The 23,466-nt window shown below is 37.3% G+C and overlaps 1 protein-coding gene across 1 annotated transcript; it reads right to left on the reverse strand.

Moving 5' to 3' along the window:
- Window positions 1–1,012: 1,012 nt before the first annotated feature.
- LOC116253585 (rho GTPase-activating protein 6-like) lies at window positions 1,013–17,269 on the reverse strand. Its single transcript, XM_031628490.2, has 22 exons — window positions 16,884–17,269; window positions 14,574–14,610; window positions 13,028–13,104; window positions 12,109–12,179; window positions 11,947–12,025; window positions 11,660–11,804; window positions 11,392–11,511; window positions 11,094–11,171; window positions 10,890–10,945; window positions 10,708–10,777; window positions 8,386–8,473; window positions 7,001–7,244; window positions 6,009–6,224; window positions 5,351–5,677; window positions 5,049–5,098; window positions 4,682–4,742; window positions 4,504–4,587; window positions 3,506–3,616; window positions 3,250–3,419; window positions 2,765–2,834; window positions 1,538–1,732; window positions 1,013–1,466 (listed from the first exon to the last, which is right to left on the reverse strand). The coding sequence occupies exons 1-22, from the start codon at window positions 17,019–17,021 to the stop codon at window positions 1,281–1,283; spliced, it is 2,673 nt and encodes an 890-aa protein (XP_031484350.1). The 5' UTR covers window positions 17,022–17,269; the 3' UTR covers window positions 1,013–1,280.
- Window positions 17,270–23,466: the final 6,197 nt, after the last annotated feature.

A 23,466-nucleotide genomic window follows, 5' to 3' on the forward strand; every position in this document is an offset into this window, starting at 1 on the left:
AAACTATTTTTGCTTGTCTTTTCTGTTATGAAAGCTATTATGATAGATCATAAAGAAATACTAGCTCAACCATTTGTAAATATATTTGCATTATAGATCTTTAAAATTCTAGAGGCCCATGAAGAATCAAACGGTTGATATATATATATATATATATATATATATATAGCAGGTTTGCGAGTGCTTTCTTAAGGGAACTCGTCAAGGATTGACCGATGAATTTCATTTTCCCCTCTTTGTTCAATTTGATGGTGGTTTATGGTTAAGAAAAAAAAGAAGAAGCAAGTATTAAAAAATTTAAAGAGTAACAAGCCAGAAGTATCCATCAAAAACGATGAAGGGCTCTATTTTGACGTCCCTAGATGTCAGTTAAAACTGAAGTCATGATTTAATTACTCTTATATATATATATATATATATATATATATATATATATATATATATATATATATATAGAGAGAGAGAGAGAGAGAAAGAGAGAAATGGTGATAAATGCAAACTAAGCAAGTGTTCTTTTATTCATGACCTCTTCTATAATTACAGTTGTTGACAAATCATATCCAAGATCATGTTCCTCCTCTACAATTACAATTGTTGACAAATCATATCCAAGATCATGTTGCCCTTTCGAAAATATAGACATTTCAATGAAGTATCAAAGCACCTTCAACGTTTATAACGAGGTAAAGTACGATCAATAGCATAACTGAGACACCTCGCCAAGACACTGCCGAAGTGTCACGGAGCCACACGAACCGCTGCAATTCTAGGGATGCCGGAGTACAATTTCATGGTCATTCTGCCAGCAAGTGCCTGAAAGTTCCAATGGAGGCTCAGGAAAAGATAAGAAGGCTGCCCGTAATAGTAACTCCGGAAAAGGGAAGAGAGAGAGAGAGAGAGAGAGAGAAAGAGAGCGCTAGGCGCTTTCTATGCTTCAAGGGGTTGGTACTTTGTCCTTCCATACAGAAAATTTTTCTCACGCTTTATACCTCTAAAATCCTTACTCCTCGGATTGCATCCGATCACATGTTGCAGTTTTAATAACTGAAACAATCAAATACATAATCTTCGAATTACCGTTACTTCTGATCACATAAGATAATTCGAGTAGATCAAACACTTCTACGTGAACAACAAAAAAACGAATTGGCGCAAAAGAAAAGCAAAAACAAAAAGAAAACTGATTACACCAATTGCGATATGAAAAGAGACAGATTGAGGATAGCCAAATACAAGAGTTACAGGTATTAGGATATACAAATGATTGGAATATGATCATTTTATCTTGGACTGGTCCATGGTGGAGATGCTTTGTACACAGGGCCTTGTGAATTAGGCCTATAACTCAGGTCAAGATTGTGGAGCTGTTCCATGAGCTGGGAACGCCTCTCCTTGAAGAAGTCCAGCCGGGTCGTTAGTTCAACCAGAGTGGATGATGCTAAGGGTTGGCGTGGCTGTTCATTTCCCTGGAATAAGATCAAAAGTTAAAATCACGAGCTAAAAGTTACCCAAGATTAAGGACCATGAGTTATGTTACCTCCAGATCCCCTGATGCCTTGTTCACAGAAGAGTCGATGGCACAAATCTCATCTGTAGACAAGCTTGTTGAAGCCTCAGAGACTTTGGAGATGGCTGGGCTTGACAAATCTGCTGGTGGCTTCCATTGAACCTGTCTATTCAACACAGATTGTGCAACCTGTGGCTTGATGCTCCTCCACGCGGATGATGGGTCCTGCCAATGTTGAATAATGTCAGGAGAGAATTTGTTAAATTGGCAGACAGCAGATTCAAGTTCTTTTAAATTAAGTTTAGCAGTTGATATATGATAAAATCAACTAACAGCAAAAAATCCAAGAATAAAAGATACTTCAATGATTAAGCAGTAAAGAACGAAAACCCCTTGCAGGATCAGCCAAAAATACTTGCCATGCATAAATATAAAGTTCACTCTCTCTTCCTATAATAGTTACTTTCTCCAAGCATTGGTAAATCTAGGATGTCCCCTGGGCAAGTGAGTAAAACCAATAATGTGTGGCGCTAGCAGAACAGTCAAGCGTCTAAACATGATAAAAGTTTGGCCAATGGATCTTGTTTACTGTTCATCGTGACATGGAAATACCCCTATTCATAGTAATGAAAACTCTTTGAGAACCATGTGGAACTTCCTTTATTAAGGTTGGACAGAGCCACATGAGCAGAAATATGGAACAGCAGGCACCTATATGATAAGTTCAGCAAGGATTAGCATCAATGAACTGTAACACCAAAAGCTAAACACTGAACTAGATTAGTGGTATACATTCTTAACCTTGTATTTATAAATGGATTTGAAGCCTTAAACATGGCAGTTGCAAAAACAGGTGCACATCATCTAAAATTTGATAAACTATATGAATAACACCATTTCGTAACCAACTCATGTAGCTTGAAAATCCTGCCAATTGAACATTTGAAACCTGAGAGATATAAAGATGGCCTTCTCCGCTATATATGATCTCCAGATAGGACTGAGCCAACATAAGGAAACATGGAAAAAAGTAGAGATGGAGCAGCAGAACAAAACGATAACAAACTTGGATATGTTCACCACAGATACATCATTGAGGTGCAAGCTATAAATATATCATGAAATGAAAACTAAACAGGAAAAAATTGTCCAGCATGAACAAACCGGGTGATGGTATCTATGACAAGAAAGGTGATGAAAGATTACTCAATTTTGATACCAAAAAAAAAACAGAAAACTTGAAGGTAGACTCACAACCTCACTTCTCTGTGCCCTTTCATAATTACAGAAAGCAAGAGTTGAATCAAAATCTTGTTGAAAGATCTTCCTGCAACATGACACATTTAACAAAATTAGATCCTAAGTCACGTGGATATATCCTTTTCAATGCACATTATGTCCTTTCCAAAAGAACTTAAAGCAGATGAGCCCCATCTAAAAATCATAATCATGTGCTAGAAATAATAATAAAACATGTTTCTGAGCTTTGGATACGACAATAGAATAGGAAAATGTTCAAACAACCATATGAAAGATTGTATAAAAATAATCCCCGATAGACAACAGAAACATTTATCACCAAAATGTGCTGTCAAATACGCATCCCATTTACAGTTAGAATTGAAAGGGAAAACTTTTGCTGATTGAGAAGAAAAGCGAAATACACCATCAACATCTAAAAGTTTTCGCTAGAAACATGTAGACCAACTATTAAAAATAAAAATACATATTAGATAACATACGGCTGTGACTGAAACTTCTGTAGAAGCTGGTACTGATCATATGCATCAGAAAGAGACCCAAAATGGTGCTGCCGTTGTTGATCTAGCTGCAAATGAAGTTCAGCAACCTTCTGTTTCAACCTTGCAACATCCGCTTCGGCCAGTGCAATCTCCTCAAGCTCAGCTCTTGTCTTCAGGAAAACAAGGGGACCATCAGTTCGCATATGCTTCAATAACACAACTCAGAAATGAAAATGTGACGCATAAATGGACCAACCTTTGAATCCATACTACGTGAACTAAACTGCCCAGAAGACATACTTAACCCGGCCTCCAATGCTGCACGGAGATCTCTTTCTGCTTGCAGCTGCTCTTGCAATCTTGAAACCTATGAGAATGAGCAAACAATATCAAACAAAAGTTACAGAAGTATTGAAAAAGAATGCCCGAAAACAAAATACTAGACAGAAATAAATGGTCAGAAATACAATATCTAACAATCAGACACATGAAAGCAAGAATTCTAGGTTCTGAATTGCAAGGACACATAAATCTCACCAGGCCACCATTTCATTCAACCATTAACCTTGGCGATACTCATTAATTAGCTAAATAGAGAATTGCAATAGTAAATATCCAGTTAATTGAGCAGGAATAGTAAAGCCAAATGGTTAGCGAAGAAGCAAATGAGCTTTTCCAAAGGAAACTGCCCCTTTTTCTAGCGACAAAAGCAAATACAGCTTTCATCATAAAAATGTGTATTTGTTGCCCATGTTGGCCGGTAGTGATCCTTGTTAGCTGATGCTTCACATCCTAAAGAAGAAAAAGGAAAAGAAAAAGAAGAAAACAAAGGACTCCCAAAATATCAGCTCATACCACGTTCAAAATTGGCAGAATCAACCTGACACTGCTGATTCAACTTATTTCAGTCTATTATTTGGTAAAACAATATTAAATTAGTACTTTATTTTTTTACTAGGCTGACTTAATATGGGACAATCAGTTCCCTCCAATTCCCTATGTTTTTTGTAAAGTGGTTCAACTCCATTACCAGTAACTGCAATAAGAATTTTCCAAATCCATTTTTTGCTAAATATGGCATAAGTCTCAAAATGCTATTTTCAAAAATAGCCCTAAAGAGACAGGGTTTTTGCAAACTCATAAGTCATTTAACATTATTAGACGAGATCAATAAGGAATATCCATGACATCAAAGTAAATAAAACCAAGTCTGGCAAGCAAGATGCTGAAAAACCAGGTGATACAAAGCCATACATCTTGTTCAAGAGCTAAACGACGTTCATGCAAAGCCAGCTTTCTTCTTTCCAAACTTGCTTGTAGTATCGCGTTCCCCTTAGCCTACATAACGGGAAAATAGAATCATTGAAGCCATTATTGTATTTTAAACACATCACTATGTCAATAGATAGAAAAGGCTGAACGTGAAAAATACCTCCTTTGCAATCCTGTTACGCAGTTCATTCTTTGTACTCTCAAGCCTCCGAATTACAAGCCTGAAAAGTAAAAAAAAAAAAGTCGAAAAGGATCTGAAGTTAGAGAGAAAAGACTGAGGGATGGGAGTGGGAATAAGAAGATAAAAAATAATAATAACCAAAACATCTTCTGGATTGATTTTCCATGTTGAACATCTGGCAATTTTAAAAATTGACTGTAGCATCTTTAAACTTCCAAATGGTACAAGATTTTTTTTTTTTTTTGGAAAAACAAGAAACATATATATGTACAGATAAAATACTATATATATAGAGAGAGAGAGAGACAGAGACAGAGAGAGAGAGAGAGAGAAAGAGAGAGCATACTCCTCATCACTAGGTGAATCGATGGATTCCATGGAGAGATTTTTCCTTGCCTGCAAAAGAAGTAGAAGGATAGTAAAAAATCAAAAATTTTATTTCCCTTCATTTAAAGGGGGAAAAACACGTCTGTCCACCTAAGGAAGATTAAGGTTAAGTGTAAAAAAAAAAATGGTTCTTGAGAGTCAAACAAAAGTTAATAACAAGCATCCAGAATTTAAATCCTTGAGTATGATCTTTGTCAAAGTTAGATTTCAAATTAGACATCACAGATTACAATAAAGGATAAAAGATGTCAGATTTCTTACTCCACTACGGCCCCAGAAGTTTGACCGCTTAGTGCTGGACAGAGTTCCATTTGTTTTGTTAATTAACTTCTCTGTGCAAGGCTCATGCCCAGGGCAGGGCACAACCCTTCTACTTACAGAAGAAGAAACATCTCCAGTTGATACATATGGTTCAGCATTAGGTACCACTAAAGGACTTTCCTTGTCAGTCTGGAAAAATTCCTTGCTTTTGCTTTGAGGACCCTGGAGCTTATTATCACCACCAAACTCTCTTGGTGTTAATTTGTTCACTTCGGAAGTGTGAGTGTCTTTAAGAAATTCAACATCAGAATCAGCACCTTCAAAAACCTGCATTGTAACATAAGGAAAATTACTCAAGATCTCAATTGAAATCATAGAGTAATAGAAATCTATAGAAGAACGGTCTAGAGCCATTTACATCAACTAATGAGAATCATTGAAAAATGAATAAGTATTGTTAAGAGGAAATAGCGTCATTTTCAATTGTGCCAATCTTGAATATGCAATTGCTGATGTGTAACCTCCAGAACATACACAAGCGCACAGAGGTGGAATCCCATCCTGTGCCCCTTCTCCCAAACAGACACACACACACACACACACACACACACAGAGAGAGAGAGAGAGAGAGAGAGAGATCTGTAAACTAAGTCTCAACCTTATAATCATATAGATCACTAGCATCATTCCCACTGCTTCCACTCAGCTTGCCACTATCCATTCGTTCTGCATGCTGTGCTCCATCATCATCTTCATGATGCAAATCATGGTACACATCGTCATGTACCTTCACATGTTCATCATTTACTGAATCATCACTACCACTGTCTTCCATTTGATAGTTCACCGAAGGGAAGACATTTAGGTGCTCCTCCTATAAAAATGAAACAAGGACATTACCACCAAGAACAAGAAATGACAGACATCTTAAAAAACTAATTGCACTCGGTCAATCTAAAGGAGTATCTACAAAAACCTAAAATTTTGAAGAAAAGAAGTGTATTTACATATTTGATTTTTTAAGATAACTATGAAGTTCAAGGTATTTTTAAAGTAAAGCCACAAGTGGTCAGACCATGATAATCTGAGGAAGGCAAGCCAAAAGATAATTTTGCTTTCCAATAAATAATCACAAACAAGCTGAACTTTATCTTTTGTCATAGACTCTAGGAAAATAAAAAAAATACATGAAAGCTGAAACTACCTTCTATAATCAAATACGTGCTACTAAACCTTATGAGCATGTTTGACTGCCCAGATAAATTATGTGGGACATCCAGTATGTTTGGGCCATGCAACACTCATTCAAACACAAATAAATAAATCCTGGGCAGGTTTTCTATGTTCATGGCATATACATAAGGTTTTTTTTTTTTGGATTTTTTGGATTCCGGTACCTCTGAAAATCATGAACGCACCCACAAAAAGAAAAATAGCAATCAGACATACTCTATGGGGCATGTAAACTAGGCCTGCTTATTCTACCAAAGGAACAAAAAGAGACTGTCTTAAAAGCTTCAAGTTGCACATCCAAAAAGGCATGTAGTTACTGAATCGTGAAAGCAACAACAAAAAGGTAAAATGACATTTAGAACACAAGCAATGCATTAAAAAGGAAAAGTTTGAACACAAGATGATCAGGTTATTTACATCGAAGACATTCTCATACTCTTCCAGGAGGGTTCTGATAATTCCCTGGGCATTATTGGCTGCATTTGCAGCTGCAAGGAACTGAGCAGAACAATCTCCACTCATATCAAGATCATCCTCAAGCTCACATTCACCCGCTAGAAGTGGGCGCAGAAGCAGTGGAGCCATACATGCAGCAACAGCAGATGCCGTCATTCTGTTCTCAGCAGTGTTATGAGCAACAGAGCGCATCATTTTCAGAACCCTATCATGAGCACATATTATAGATTAGAACACTTAATACATTTCACGACAGAGAAAGGAAGAAGAATAAAGTTTCATTGCCATTATCTTCATAGAGCATCAACAAGTTTCCAGTGAAACAATAAGGAGTAACTCAGATGTTTTAAACTTTTAACTAATAAGAAGCTAGAAGTTACCATTAACTCAGGAAGTGAATTTGAAGTTGGTTTTAAAACTAAATCCCAGAAAGAGATAAGCACGACCTTGATTATGCCATTATAGTGATTAAAGATGAAAATTGCACCAAACCAATAGAATTAACATGTCTTATGATCTGCTTTATCCAACATGAAAAATGAAATAACCAAATGTATGGTCTCACTACATCAGATCTTCTTGCACTACTACTGGCATCCGAAACAAAGTAATGCTCACAACCCCAGCAAAACACCAAGCATCATAAACACTTAACTGCTTTCATGTTAAAAGCTCCAAAGTATAAGGGCGAAACATGTTTTAAAATTTAATACTGTCAAGGAAAAAACCCTTACTATGTCTAGTTTCTGAAAATCAAAATTCAATTCAATCAAACAAGACCAAAAATCTCACATTCAATGAAATTTATTTATGTTAGCTGCCTCCTGCTAACGTAACTGATTACAGACAAAGGAACATCCTGCCCAAACCCTAACTCATGCACACCAGTCCCTAATCCCCGATTAGGGTCTTCCCTTCCCAAAAGGTAAAACGCTGAATATTTGTGATGTTTCTCCACCAAGGTCCTTCGACCTTATTTACAAGCACCACTGGATAAATCCTCAAGGGGATCCGATCCAATTCTATATCTGGTGCCTAACAATTTATTTGCTCACATGCAAGGATTTTTCATAAATTAAATATTCTACTACTCATGCTCAACTCACGATATACTCAATGAAGCAACAAGAAATAATGCAGCTATAGAAAGGAAAAAGTGGATCATGAAAGATAATATGATAGAGTAATTGATAGAATAATAAAACATGTACGACTTCATTAGAAAACAAGCAAGAAAGATCAAACCAAAATTACTAGAGAAGAATCCATCACATATAAACGCAAGCTAACCACTAAAACATACAAAAATTGACATTTGTGAAGTGAGATATCCATATAGATGATACCTCTGTAGAAGCCGTCGATTTGGTTCTGGGAAAGTCTCAGATATTGCAGCACGCATTGCTGCAACACGAGCTTCCTTCTGATCGATTCCTTCAAAATGATTATAGAAAAAAAAATGCAAAAGTGAAAAAGAGTTAACAATTCCAAAAAGCAACAAAGAGATCATTTTGGAACATACATACACAATCAGACACACAGATGTCCACATGGGCACATGTCTCTGAAATATATATAGGGAAAGTAGACCTTGACTTCCACCCTATTTTGTTAAAAACATGCCTAGGCCGCCTATACTTACCCCTATGCACTCACCGACCTACCAAAAGACTTTTCTGTATTTACATCAACAAGAATTCTGTAGGCCTCACACTTTTCTGTTGCTTGCTTTGAAAGATATTTCTTTTCAATTTTGGTCTTAAAATCTCCGATTTTCCACAAAAAAGATGTGCCTTTTGTTTTGTGGTGACTAGCAGAATCTTGCACATTACGCCCCATAATATTCCTACATTTGTTGAACATCTCAAATGATGGGCCTGAGGTTGACACTAAAAAAAAGTGGTGTTGAAAGACACTTGTATGCTTTCTCCCTTCTTGTTGTTGTTCATGCATTCTTGCTTAAAAGCTCATTGCAGCAGGACCCCACCATGGTCAAGTACTTTAATTTGATCTCATGGCCATACATACCATTTTCCGTGATAAAGGCAAGTGGTTCCTTATGAAAAATATTTGCATTATTGGAGAAATTAATTCCTCGTTGTTGCAAGATCTTTTCTCATTACCAATGTATGATTGCATGATCAACCACATTATTGGATTTTTCTCATTTTGCAAAAGTTATACTGTCCTAGGAAAAGTTCAATATGTGTTTTTCCATGTCAAGCCATATTTCTCCTTAATGGCTTCCATTATCTTATTACTGTCATAGCCTTCAAACGCTCTTATAAAGTTGTATTGCACAAATGCTATGAGTGTTGTGCTTGCTAATTGATCATTTCCATTTTGTCTCCCCATCAGTCGGCTCTTCACCAAGTCTGGGCTTGATTTTGCACAAAAACATAAATAGTCATCATATGTGAACAAATACTTCGTTTTTGTTTTTGACAGCTTGTCCATGATTATGCAATTGGTCACCTTATTATTCTTTTACATTAGAAAACACTAGGATCAATATTTTACCCATTAGTATTTGTTCAATTAATTCATAAATGAGAACTTTCTAAAGAAATTCAATCCAAGCAAGAAATAACAATGGTACCAAATAAAAACTATTTAAAAACAGCATTTGCTTAGGAAATTTTAAATTGACATAGCCCACCAGAAAGACCATTTCTCACACAAAAGCTTTTTATGGTACATTTTGAAACTTGTTAGCTTGGATGTAGTACACAAATGACAGATCAGTTGTAAAAATACTCAGTTAGCAGGTTCACTCATCTCAAATATATCATGTGTGGGCGCACTCACAAAGGAAAAGTTGGTACATGAACTAAATTTCACAAGATTACAGATAATCTTTTGTTGTGAAAAAGGAGTATGCCTGCAAACTTTACAAGTTCACAATGATGTATTTTAGAACTTCTTAAATCCAGAAAAACTATCTATCAGTGCTATCAACACATTTCAAGCTTTAAAAGTCAAACAGTATGTAAAGAAAAATTTTAACTTCCAAGTTGTTAGAAATTAGCTACAGAAAAGGGTAGCTTAAAGCTTAGCAGTCAATGATGCATGAAAGAGCTAACCTAGGTGAACCTGACAAATGGACATATCTGACATCTAACCAGTAACCAATGCTAAATGAAGGCTAGGCACTAGGCCTGTGATTGATGGGGATAAAGAAAAGTGGTACTGAATATTAGCAAGCATCTTATGCTTCCACAGTTTGGTCTCTTTACATATTTATTAAAAATCAACAGATTTATTTGGATGTATGGCTTTTTCATAAGCACTCAATCAAGAACCGGAATGCACCAGAATCTGAAGGTGGCTACAGAAATAAAAACAACAACGTGAAGTGCATGACTAAACTTAGTGATAATATATGAGAAATTAAATTGCTCGAGCATTTCAACTTAAAAATCAAAATTTACAGATGCAACTGTTAAGATTTCCTATGCTTCCAAATCCATTGAGAAACCAAATACCATGCACAAAAAAAAAACATCTATGCACATAAAGGCAAAAAACAATGGTCATTTTGAGATATAAAGGCACTATAATAACAGTTTTAAACTTTTAACGATAAAAAGCATAAATAGAAGGTGAAAATATAATTTAAAATTCATCTACTGCAGAAAAGAGAAGAACACTGCATAAACAGGGCATACTGTATGCTTCTAACAGTGAAGTGCAGCACGATGCAGGAACCGGAGAGGAAGGCAGCTCCCGCAGCACAAGCTTCGATAACACACAGTTCAGCAAATGTGTAAGGATATGAAACTAATGAATAGAGATGTTAACTGTTAAGTACAAAGCATACAGCTCAAAAAAATTGACACATTGTAAGTACCTTAACACAGTCACCCACAACATGGGCATCCTCTTCAGGAGAAAATTCCGTTTTCCCTGTAAAAACATCGAATTGGTGTTTGATTTTCAACAAATACAATACAATATTAACACTTGAGAGAAACAAAGAGAACAGGAGCATGTCAGATACAGTAACAAAGAGAAACTACATCCTGGACAATACAAGGTAACTTAAAAGACAAACCCTGTTCATATTCCTGAACCCTGCGTTCAACTTCCTCAACATCAGCAGCTTGACGCAAAATTCCTTCAATTTTTGATCCTACAACCAAGGACCATTGAGAAACAAATAAATTGATCAGATATACACCTACATGTGAGTGCACATAGACACATACAGCAACTCATGATGACATTAAATTATTAACTGTAGATGGACAAGCACAAAAAAAGACCTTGCAAGTTTCAAGCAGAAGCATCACAAACCCAGAATGATAAACTGGCTTAACAAAATTTGAAGTTCCCAACATAGAATAATTTACCAAACTGCTCAAGGAAACACAACGCTTTTTCCAGAAAAGATGGACTCCCATCAATGTCTTCAAGTGCGAGCAAAATTGGTCGTCCGACAACCAAAGACTTGACAGGGTGCTTATCTTTCCCTGCAAAAATACAAGAAGCACTGAGCAAAAGGACGTGTAAAAAAGTCCACCTAAGCAAGACATCTTCACCAACAATGGCCACTGCATATGGTTCCTCACTTCTATGTCAAAGAGAAGGAATATCATAAGCTCTTGTACAACCACTTACATTCTTGGAAAGACCCTTCAAAAGTATCTGACACATCATTTCTGAAAATTCCATTGTGTCCCATCACAAGAGATGCATCAGGTGCTTCTGCCAAGGCATGCTCAAGTGCTGCTTTCCATTCAAATAAATCCTCTGATGACTCCGCCTATAAGTGAAAAGTAAACAATAATGACAATAGCAACAATGATGATAATGTAAAAGAGCCGAACAACAGCAATGCACATCAAAGCACATTATGCCTTCCATCTACCAATAAAAGGCAAAATATGGATTGCATAAAGAGGTACCTTAAGCGTGAAAGCTCGTCCATCACGTCCATCAGGGAATAAGACAGTTAAGAGCTTCTTATCTTCCCTGACTACCACACTGTAATATGGTGCTAGATGATCAGCCAACATATAGAAACAAGGAGATACATTCATTGCCTGAAGTCAAAAAGAAAAGAATACCTTCCAGAATTGTTTAAGTCAATCCCACCAAGAGTAAGGTTCACCTCACCTCCTCGATGAGGAAGTGCATTCTGAAATTTAGCATGCACATTCAGTTAAACACATGAACATCAAAAGCCTCAACAGTCAACCAAACACTATTTAGGTCTGCTGCTCAAGCATTACTAAGAAATGGAATTATTAATATTGGTCTATCAAAAGTAAAGAAGGGAACTCAGAGAGAAAAATCATTCCTTAAAAAATGATGCTTATATGTGGCCATGCCATAGTGATAGTTAACTGAAGTAACTTATTTATTGACTACATGCATAAAAAACAACTGCAACATAATTGCCCCCAATACCATTCCAAAACTATCTTCTAAAAGTAGATGCTTTCCATTCCTTGATTGGACGTATAACTGTTGTTTAGTAAACAGAAAATAGACTAGTTCTACTTCTTATACAGTCCCAACGTTCACATTATAAAATGCAATACAACTTGTTACAGGATATACAGTTCAAGACAAGAAATAAACATTTCAGCAAAAGGTTGCATGGAGGGTTTAATGGGGAAAAAAAGTGCTTTTTTTTTTAATCTTGTTTGGTTCATCTTCAGTTGGGAGAGCTTAAACTGATTGGAAATTCTCATACAAATGCAAAATTTGAACAAATAAAGCAAAACAATAAAGGGTAAGAAATAAAATGCAGAAAGATTACATAAAAATTTCTGTACAGATAGACGAAAGAAGCATTTTTAACATACCACAGAAATTAACATTTACAGTTATAGTGTGTCTCCAATTCATGTACAAACAAGCATCCTTAAAAACTATTTCTCACATTCTAAACCAACTGGTCCAATCACAAGTAAGAACCTTTTAGCCTAAGTTATTACCAAACAATGCAGCAAATGCGTTAAACGTAAAGCTACTGCTTACAGGATCATTTTTGAAGAACACCAATGACGTTCGTGTAAGTATGAACCACCGTCTCTTCCATGACTTCCAACCAATTCCTATAAAAAACAAAACCAAGTGAACTCAAGTTTCTAATTTCATGTAGCACAGCATCAATTTCATGTAGCATAGCATCTTGCTAGCCACACACATATCAAATTAAAGCTTCAAATGGGACAATGGAAAAAAAAAATAATATAACTGCAGAAAAAGATGAAGCTATCTAAAAATTTAAAGTATAAAAGGAAAGAATTTAATTCAAGTAAAACAAGTTAAAAGTTATGAAAAATTACATAACGAGCAACAATTATCCATCCTTGTATTTTTTTAATAGAAACAAAATTCAAAACAGTAGCAGGACAATTGAAAGCAAGTGCACAGGCAGAAACATATGCCAGAATGAGATATTTCAAGGAATTTCAAGCCTCTTAGAGTCATGGTTGCATAGATGGAAGAATGAATCATATCAAAGAGAATTTTTCACCTTTGTCTTTTCCTACAGTAGACCAGACGCAGATTCGTAATGGTAGAGGACTTGGGTATGAGCCATAACACCCAGAATACAATGGTCCCATTGGGCACTAACCATTTTGAACCTTCCCTAGACCCTGGATATAACCAATTATGCATTAGAAGTAGGGTTGCAACTCTCCAGTTATGATTTGGCGGTTTCCATTTTGCAGTTGTATCTAATGTAATCTGAATCCAATTTCAATGTATTAGCTAATCCAAAGCCAAACTATTTGCATCCTTGGTTGCAAGCACCAAAATTATCCTTGTTTGCAAGCACCAAAATCAGCTAAGAAGAAATTAGAAAATGTTGATGGCCTCTATAGCTTCCCTTTTACCTTCAGTTTCTCAGGCATAATACCAACTTATCCGTTCCTTTTAGTATTATTGGAACAAAATTACAACTCAAGAATGCAAGCCACACAAATTAAGGTGTAGCACACATATGTATACCTTCATCTCACATAAAATTTAACAATCGCCAAGACTAGTCATGATCTATTCAATAGCTGAAAAGCATGCATTGTTTTAGCTTCGCATTTTTTCATAAGCCATCCCTAATATAAAAATAGAAATTCCAATATTATAAAGTGCATATTGACTATAAAAATAATAAAAGCTTTTCTTGGCGTTTCAAGGTAAAGATCCATAAAGGCAGGGAATTTAGCTGCAATGGTCAGCTTGTGATAAGTTCAGGAAGTTTGCCATGAATTCATTGTTGAAGCCAAAGACATGTCACAAGCATTCAATCTTCTAAACAGTCCAGGCGAAATGGTACATCCAAGAAATGAGGCACAGCGGATACAAATAAACCAGCAATAAAGCCAATGCACTAGAAGTGTTTGGGCAATTTAATATAAAAAGTGTTTGTTGGCCAACCACACAAGTAGAAAGTGAGCCCAATTCACAACCAAATAAACAATGAAATTCGTAACCAATGTCATGCTGAAAAGAAGGCAGACCATATTTGCATGTCTATATGATTATCTTAAGATGGAATCAGCAAAATCTTGCTTACCCTTTGAGGAAATGAAAAGAGGACCACTCTTGAAAACCTGCATAGATGGAAAAATAACCTCGGTAAGAAATGCCATTAGGACCTCCACTTGTGTCAAAAAGAAAGCAGAAGGATTTCAGGGAAAGATTTCTGAAGTAATGATAGATAAGAAAACATCTTGTGACATGTTTAATGGACAATGGAAACAAAATAGAACAAAAAAAAGCTAAAGGAGCATGAATTATATGCAAATGAAAGTAAAGAAGGATACAGGAAAACAAGTTATATTAGATCCAAATGTACCGGCAACTAGGTTTCAACTCATAAGCAAGTTGTGGAATAACAGGAAGCAAAACTTGTATATTTAGTTCATGGAGGAAAAATAGAAAGAAAGTGAAACGAGTCATTTCCTTCATGTGTACAAGAATAAACATGAGACACGACAAGGCTTCAAGTATAGAGGTAGTAACGCATCTGTGGTACCATAAAGCTTGGAACATGTAAAGAAACAATATTTAAATTCCTTCATGCTATGAAGATCAGCCACAAGGTTTTCTCTTGGATCCTACACATATGAAAAGGTTCATCAGGCAGCTTCATATGAAGTGAAGCAAATATTTCCGTATTTCAAGTGCAGATCCCAGTTTTTATTAACTTTTTGCTTCTGATTCACTTTTTCTATCTTATTCTAATACAGTTCTCTATTTTCTTCCAACCCAATTGCAATTTCGTATATCCTACAAATTTAAAAATACTCTGCTTGTTGTGTCATTTCTCACCCCATCCACCAACTTAATTACTTTTGTCTAAATCATAGAAAGATTTTGATAATAAGATCATGGTGCAAAACACTTTGTAGTATGATTACCATGAACATGCCTCGTATAAAAAAAGGCAAGTATTGGCAACAATTTGACAAGTACTTCTTCCCAATTCAAGTAACCAAGGCAAAATGAAGGGAGCTGAATACAAGTAGTTGATTTGACCCTAGGTTTCAAAGTCACTTATTCACATTACCAAGTTCAAAGCCTTGTTCAAGCTCAGGTCATTCATAATACTGAACTAGAGAAGAGCTCGAGAAAATCAAATTAGCTTCAAGACAGATCAGTCTGAAAGCCCGACCGTCTAAATATGGAGCATCTCTAAACATGTATGATCATTATAGATAAAGACATTTCACAAGCCTCTTTGAGTCTAGTTGAGCTCTGTACAGACGTTCAAGCTTGACTCATCTACATAACAAGCCCAGGCTTTTAATGAATCGTGGGCCATGTACTCAAACCTATATGTGTGCAGGCCAAGGTGAAAATAATTTCAACCAAGCACGAGCCCAATTCAAATTAGCTTGGCTCGTTCTTTGCCCCAACAATAGAAGCACCAAAATTTCAAGCTTGAGAACTTATTATAAATGTTAGAAGAACCGTTCTCCGAATATTGACAAACAATGAGCACATGTCAGAAAGTGTATGTCGATCTTTTGTGTACGTCTCCTAAATGTTAACAAAAAAGTGTTGTCTGGGAGAAATGTTACTCCAATCTCGTTGATGACTTGCATGACACGGACCATATGTTCCGAAAACTAGGTAAAAGCTGAGGGCACGTTTGCAACCGAAGCACAATTATCCCAGTGAAGGCAAACTGCAACGACGACCCTTTTTAACAATCTAGAGGTTTATGAGGCCAAGACAATGTCAATGTGAGTGTTGAGAACTTTATGGTTTCTTTTTGTGAAAATCATCAATAAGCAAACACCCTCCTCCCCCACAAATCGCACGCACATAAAACGCAGGTTGCAATTTCCGAGCTACATGGAGCTGAGTAATTACAGTAAAACGCAATCAACACATTAAGCAAAGGCATGGTTTTGCAGGCTATAGACACATAAAAACATATGTATTCGTCAATCCAAGTTGGATGCCGAAAGAGGTTGTCACTTCAAACAAAATCAAAGGAGTATCAAATAAATTCTCAATCACTCTTGCGCATTAAGACGATAACAATTTCTATGCATCCTCGCACCACCTCATCACAGTTTCCCAACCACTGACTGGAAAAAAAAACAAATCAACTAAGGACCTGCCTTACTGAAAGACTGAAAGAAGGAAAGTGTCCCAGAATCTACTGACAGCACTTCAAACCAGGCACATTCTTCTCTCAAATAACCAATAAGATGCAAAGAACAATAACACCAAGAGAAAAGAACAAAACCGGGAACGTTCAAGAATCCAACGAACACCAGCCAAACCAGAAAATAAACGTTATCGGTATCAACCGAAACAACCCCAGAGAGAAAAACAATAATCATAACAGAACCCAGGATCCCCGCCGTACCGTGTTCGTCCCTCTACCTCTCGGGCGCTCCAGTGCCGTCAAGGGAGCAGACGCCATTTCCTCCGAGACATGCGTCGCTCTAGTCAACCCTACCTCCCCGGCCTCCGCGCGATCGTCCGCGCCATAAATCGGAACCATGGACTGCCGATCTTCCCGGCAACCAACTCAGCCGCATTCCGGCCGCAGACTCCCCGCCGGCGGGACTCCGACCGGATCCGCCCCTTCTAGGGTTCGCCAAAAAACTCCGCAGCAGCCGAAAAAGAAGAACAATCGAGAAAACAGAGAGGAAGAGGAGGATGAAGAAGACGCCAAACTGATCAGAGCGAGAAAGCGAGAGGGAGAGAGAGAGGAGAGAGAGAGGAGAGAGAGATTCCACTTCTCTTATTAATAAAGCCAACCCTTTTTTCAAATGGACGATCAGAAGAACATGATTTCTTTCAATTTCTTCTTTTTTCCTTGCGCTCTTCCTTTTTTTTTATTTAATTAATTTCTCTCCCCTTCGCCCGCGCTCTGCTTTCGGGGACCATTGAGGTCAAAGCCAGAGTCTCTCCCTTTTACTTAATTCAGTTAAGCCACTCTGATTAAGCTTAACCACCTTCTGGTTTTATCCAACTACCCCCTTTTTATCGTAATTGCTGAAACCCTCCTTCCCCTCCTGATTGCATAATTTCTTTTGACCTTTTCAGGTTTGTCTCCACATAAAGGCCAGTTGGGCACTGGGCCTGTTCATGGTGGGTTGAAAATAATTGCCACTGGTGGTTTTTTTTTTTCCTTTATTTTATTTTTAAGGGGAAAAAAGTCTAGTGATTTTTTTAACTTTTCCTCTGTTTTATAATGGTACATAAGTTGGCTCCACCAGTGTTGGTTTCTGTCACTTGGAGCTCCCATTATCAGCTTGAAATTTTTTAATATCTGAATTTATCTTTATTTTTGGCATTTAAGTGCGCCTCCCCAAGTAGGTTCAAGTGTTTGTATGTTTATTTATTGTTTGATTTTCTGTTGTTCCTGTATTTAATTTTGTACATGAAAACAAGAAGCCTTTGGTTCCAGTCTCTCTTCTTTTTCTCTCCTTTTTGTAAGGTGGCATTTTCTTGGCATTCATATTTATTATGTAACTGGACCACAGAGACAGCTCTCTTTGTTTTTACGAGCACATGTTCAGCTCCCCTTTGTTACAACTTTTTCCTTTTCACTCACTCTTTTGGCCAGGCAGTTTTGTTTGTAGTCCCCTCACCAATATGATTCTATTCAATTCTGAAAATATGTCCCACTTGGAATTCAATTCCTTTTTTTTCCCCCAACCAAGAAAACCATCAAGTTTTTCGGATGCAAGGCTTCCTAATTCAAGAGATGCTTGCTCGGTTCTCATGGCGTGTTTGATGACCTTGAATTTTCCTTACTTTGACCACTTACGATCAAACGCGAGAGAAAGTTATCCGTGGATGACTTCATTTTATAAGCTCGGGTTCTATTCTTCTGCTTTTTCTAGTCCGACCTATTCGAGATGATGCCGGACAAGCCGAACTCCCTGCCCTTCCTACTTCCACACCCTAGGGCCGTGATGATGTCTACATGCAGGGGCATTGCACTTTACAACTCGATGTCGTGTCTTATCCCGTAAGGCATATGAGAGCAATGGCTATGAGAATTGAATTGATGATTCGCAAGCTTGCCCAACACAATCAGCTATACTATATATTTACCTCAAAGCGTCAAACCTATAGGGGTTGTGAGTGTCAAGAACATGCCCCATAACAGGTTCATCAGGCACTGGAACTAGTGTTTTATGAATCTGCTCCAAATTTTAAAACAGATTCACGAAGCACTCAAAAAGTGTTTCTGCTACCAAACAACCTTCTAAACTAGACTTTTTTTGAGGCCTTGTTCTTGTGTAATAAACTTTTCTGATCTGTCATTACTTGTGTTCAAACAGTTCAAGTTTCTTGTCCACTGTAATTTCTTGTCTTAGTTAACAATATTTAACTTGGTTGAATCAACACTCAACAGCAGGAAAGCTTGCATTAGGTGCAACTGCTCACTTTGAGTGCACATATGGGCACTCAAAAGTGTGCTCGGCCGTCCTGATTTGGCTCACAAGTTATCCCCAATGTGAGTTGAGTGAATGAGTCTCGTTAGGGCAAAGCATATCCCCAAAGGTGCTCCTATGACCATGATTTTTTTAGTCATTATGGGTCCAATACTATGTTAAGGCATTGTTTGATAGTGACATTTATTTATACTATTCTTACCACATTTCACCAAACTTTGACCCAGCATCATAACACAGTGCAAACTTGCATTGCAAGTAGCTGATTCGGCACATTACAATAATGTGTCTCAAAATTGCCAACCCCCAAAAACTGGACCAGCCTAGGTCCAGGGTCCGAAGGCACCCCCCGATTCAAGGTGCCCGGATGCTCAATAGCTTCGCGACTCGCGAATCACGAGTCGGCATGACTCGGATCGCGATTTCAAGTTTGAAAGTCATCGAACGAGTCGAATCGGTCCCAGGACACTGTGAAACTGTTTCGAGCACGAATCGGGTTTAGGCTGGACCGGATCCGGGACAAAGTCTAGATTGAAATACGGCCAAACCCGATGGCCGAGGGACTGGTGCGTGCTTTGATGAGGTTAGTGATTGGGTGTGCGTTGGTGACAAGAATGCCTTGTGATATGGGATTCTTATTGTTAAGTGTCCTAGTGAATCTTCATTTTTATTTTTATATGGTTCCATTAGTGTTGCCTCGGTTTTCGGCATTGGCAGTGGAAGACTAAATCATGTACAAATCGTTGGGCAACGCGATATTGGAGTTCTAACCTCAGATGAGAACTTAATGACAAATTGGATCTAGTCTTACATTATAAAAGACCCGAACCCGTTTCATATGATGCACTGAGTGGAACTTATTTATTGCGTTCTAGGCCTCCTTTATGCACAATTCTGAACCGGCCTTAGGATCCAAATTGTTGTAAAATGGTTCTGGATCTGACCGACGTACAAGGTGTGAGAGCAGATCCGGCCATCCCCCAAATCACCTTTTAAATGGATCTGGCATCTCCTCCCCACCCTTCTCAAACCGTTCCCAGTGCAAGTGATGGAGCCCAAAGAAGAAAAAAGTATGTTGTCTGGGCTCAGATCTCTTTGAAAGTGTGATTTGGAAGAACAGATTATGCTCCGGATTTTCAAATTTTGGTAGCTGTTTGGCAGCGTGGCTGACTAGTGAGTGGGCCACAAGGTTATCAGTAATGACTAGTTAACTGCGAGTTGACTTGGTTAAGAGTTAGGAGCCATGGGTCCATTGGGTCCCGTTATCGTTGAACCTTCCTCAGACGCGGCGAACTTTGACTCTCTCATGAGGTCCACAATGCGACTCCAAACTGAGCCGCTCAAACGAGGCTGATTCTGCTTTTTGAATTTTCCAATCATCCAAAAAAGTCTGATTTATAAATAGCATCAACTTTGAATCAGAACATGGAAGTCATATCTATTTTTCACATTTTTTACTCATTTTAATAAACAAGACAATTGGGCAGGAGAATAGCACCGAGTCAACGATATATTGTGTCTATCAGGCATCAATGTAGGCCTAAAAATATCGGAGCAAGGTGTTTGGCTTTGATTTGGATGGTAGAATGAAATACTTTTCGCACCCACTTAAATTGGACAAACTTATATCAAATCATGCCAACTGGGTACTACACAAGGACTTGCAGACAAACAACATCCACGGGTTTCGAACTAAGAATGCGTGACATCATATTTGAAAATATAGAGATCAAAATATAATGAAATTTCGCCTTGTTTTCAAAGGGCAGTAGTTAGTAAGGTTGTTTGAATGATAGGGGCGGATTATTGGGGCAACTTAATCTTCACCAAAGGGAAAGTTGGTCTACATTTCCATGGTTGAGAATAAACCAGAATTGTTGGTGTTAGTTAGACCAATTCGATCATGTTGTGAAGAAAGTCCCCCAAGTGGGTTCGGTAACAGTCTAGCCATGTTGGACCACCATGGACCATGAAGACAAATGCGGTTGGCTTTGAAAGTTTTGGAGGCTGAAATAGATTAGTCGCCATAGGCTAGGAGCTAGTTAATTTCACTTCCAATTTGTTGGTCACTAGAGCACAGCGGCACCATGAGCTGAACCCCGTCTTTTCGAGCTCGGCTCATTCGTGTAAGCGAGCGAGCCTAGGGGTCAACCTGGGTGCAGTTATTGTTCAAAGAGTGCACATGAACCCAAGTAAGCTAAAGCAGAACAATGCTTCAGCTTCTTGATTTTACATGATAATAAATCAACAGACCGCTTTGAATTTATACAAGCAATCAAACAGGCCCTAAATGGCCGAACAGGAGACGCGGACAGGTCGGGTGAGGTCACAGGGGCGGCATATTCTGTCGTCGGTCCTTTCACTGGAAGCATATAAAAGAGGAGAGGAAGAGGATGTTGTGATGGGGAAGTAAGTCTTTGTTGTTTCCTTGTCAAAGTTTTTTCGAATTTATAATGCGGCCTTTAAATTGCACGGTAGAAAGGCTTTTGGCTCCATTGATGAAATCCATATATTCACTGATGTGCTAACGAAATACCTTCTGAAAATACCTTCTGAAGGCAACGTTGCGGTACAGTGGGCGCGCTACTCGAGAGCACGTGATCTCCCGAACATTGCTGTTTAAGTACAGGGCAGGAAAATGTACTTTTCAAATATTTAATAAATAAAAGAACGGATAACGTGTATATTCAAATTGAAAAAATAAATAAATAAATAAATAAATAAATAAGAGATGATGATCTAACGGTTGTTGATGTTGTACCTGTTTTAACAATTTTAATCTTTTTTTTTTGTTAATAATGTAAGGTGAGAAATAAAAACTATATTATCATTCAAATCATATTGAAATATGAAGCTAATAGGCATGTGTGTTGTTTCCATATTGATGAAAAAATCCTATTTTCACATTAATATTTCATGAAAAAAAAATCATTTACATATTGATGTCTCTGGTATCTTTCCCTTTTCTATGAAAATATATATATATAAATGTCGACTTTCATTATTGTTATTAATCGATTGACATACATTTCTGCAAACAATTGTACAATGTACCAAACTCTGGACTTAATTCTTACAGGTGGGGCATAAAATTTAGCAGATCTTCAAATTTCAAACTTAGTTATCAAAAATTCGAACGAAACTTTTTTCTCTCCCTAAGCTCTATTTTTTATTGGTCTTATATGCATTTATGTGTTCGGCCAGTTCATTTTGACAATTATTTGATACGGTTTTTAGATTCAAACCAGTGTAAACGAATAAAAAAGAGAAGATAATTTAGCTACTATTTTTTTATTGGCATTTCATTTTTAGCCTCACTTTCGAGGTCAAAAGGGTTGGTAAACAAAATTCGTGGAAAAAGTATGCTTACTTTTCGGCGTGAAAGGAAACCGTAGGAGAGTGTTTGCTCCACTCGCGAAAAGAAAAGTCTTCATGACAAAATATGTTCAACAAGTGAGACAATGATTTCCCACGCAAAAGTTTTCCGCTCTTTCATGCATGATTGAAGGAAGCACCTATGCCGGTTTGGTAGCTTAACAATTTTGATCTAAATTTCAATGGATACTTCATTTTTATTGATTTATAATTTGATAGATGATCATAGGATAAAATTCCAATATTAGTTCAATTTTTTTTGAAAGGTCATTTAGTAACTTTTCCCCCCCCCCCCCTTCAAACAATAACACAGCTAGTAAGGTAAATCCGAGGCGCATCAATTATTGGTGAAAAAAAAATTATAAATTCCACATATACTAGTCCGTGCAAAACAAATATGTGAAAAAGAGATTGAAAATTAACTTGCTCTAGAAAAGGGAGACAACACTCTTTACTCATATCCCCACATAAATTGCATGTGACAAACTTAAGCGACAACAATGGAGAGAATGAGGTGATGGTCGGAGCTCATAGAGGTTTTACTTTGGAAGCATAGACCCATTAAATTGTTTGGTCCTTCCAAGGCTATCTCGCATTAAAAAAAAAAAAAACAGTTAGCTCATACTCGGCTGGTGCACATTTTATGTGTCAATAAGGTGGAACAAATGTGCTAGTTTAACTACATTGGGTTTCCTAACAAAAACCTAATAACTGCATAAAACAAATACATTTTTTTTAATATACATTTTATATTAAATCATGAGTTTACCATGATCTTATAGTGATGTATGTAAGAATTTTGGATAGTGGAGAGGACATGCTTATTCTAACCCACATGTTGCTCTTCCACTGTTCTTGCATGTGTGCATGCGCGCACGTGAATTTTTTTTTTTTTATCTTTTTTCGACTCATGGGTAGTTTACATTTTTGCTTTTTTTTTTTTTTTGGGTTTAAGATGCAGAGGGCTTTTGAAGGTAACCATGGTTAATGGGGGATAATAAAACCTAGTTCTTGCTTCCACACAAACTCCGCATTCAAGCAAACTTTTGTCAATTTAAATTGCTAGCGGACACATCTAAGCCAGTAAGAGGACAAATTTAAACGCAAAATAAGAAAAACAAAAGCAATTGCCAAACACATCAAGGCAAAGAAGTAAGGGCA

This window comes from Nymphaea colorata, chromosome 1, assembly GCF_008831285.2.
Source record: "Nymphaea colorata isolate Beijing-Zhang1983 chromosome 1, ASM883128v2, whole genome shotgun sequence".
Lineage (NCBI taxonomy): Eukaryota > Viridiplantae > Streptophyta > Magnoliopsida > Nymphaeales > Nymphaeaceae > Nymphaea > Nymphaea colorata.

What these genes read in the sequence shown, in the direction of transcription:
- LOC116253585 (XM_031628490.2), bottom strand. Translation starts at nt 17,021, where the DNA reads ATGGTTCCGATTTATGGCGCGGACGATCGCGCGGAGGCCGGGGAGGTA. An exon ending in TGTTCTTCAAAAATGATCCT is followed by an intron (nt 12,180 to 13,027) that starts GTAAGCAGTAGC and finishes GCTAAATTTCAG; the next exon opens with AATGCACTTCCTCATCGAGG. An exon ending in GACTTAAACAATTCTGGAAG is followed by an intron (nt 12,026 to 12,108) that starts GTATTCTTTTCT and finishes ACCATATTACAG; the next exon opens with TGTGGTAGTCAGGGAAGATA.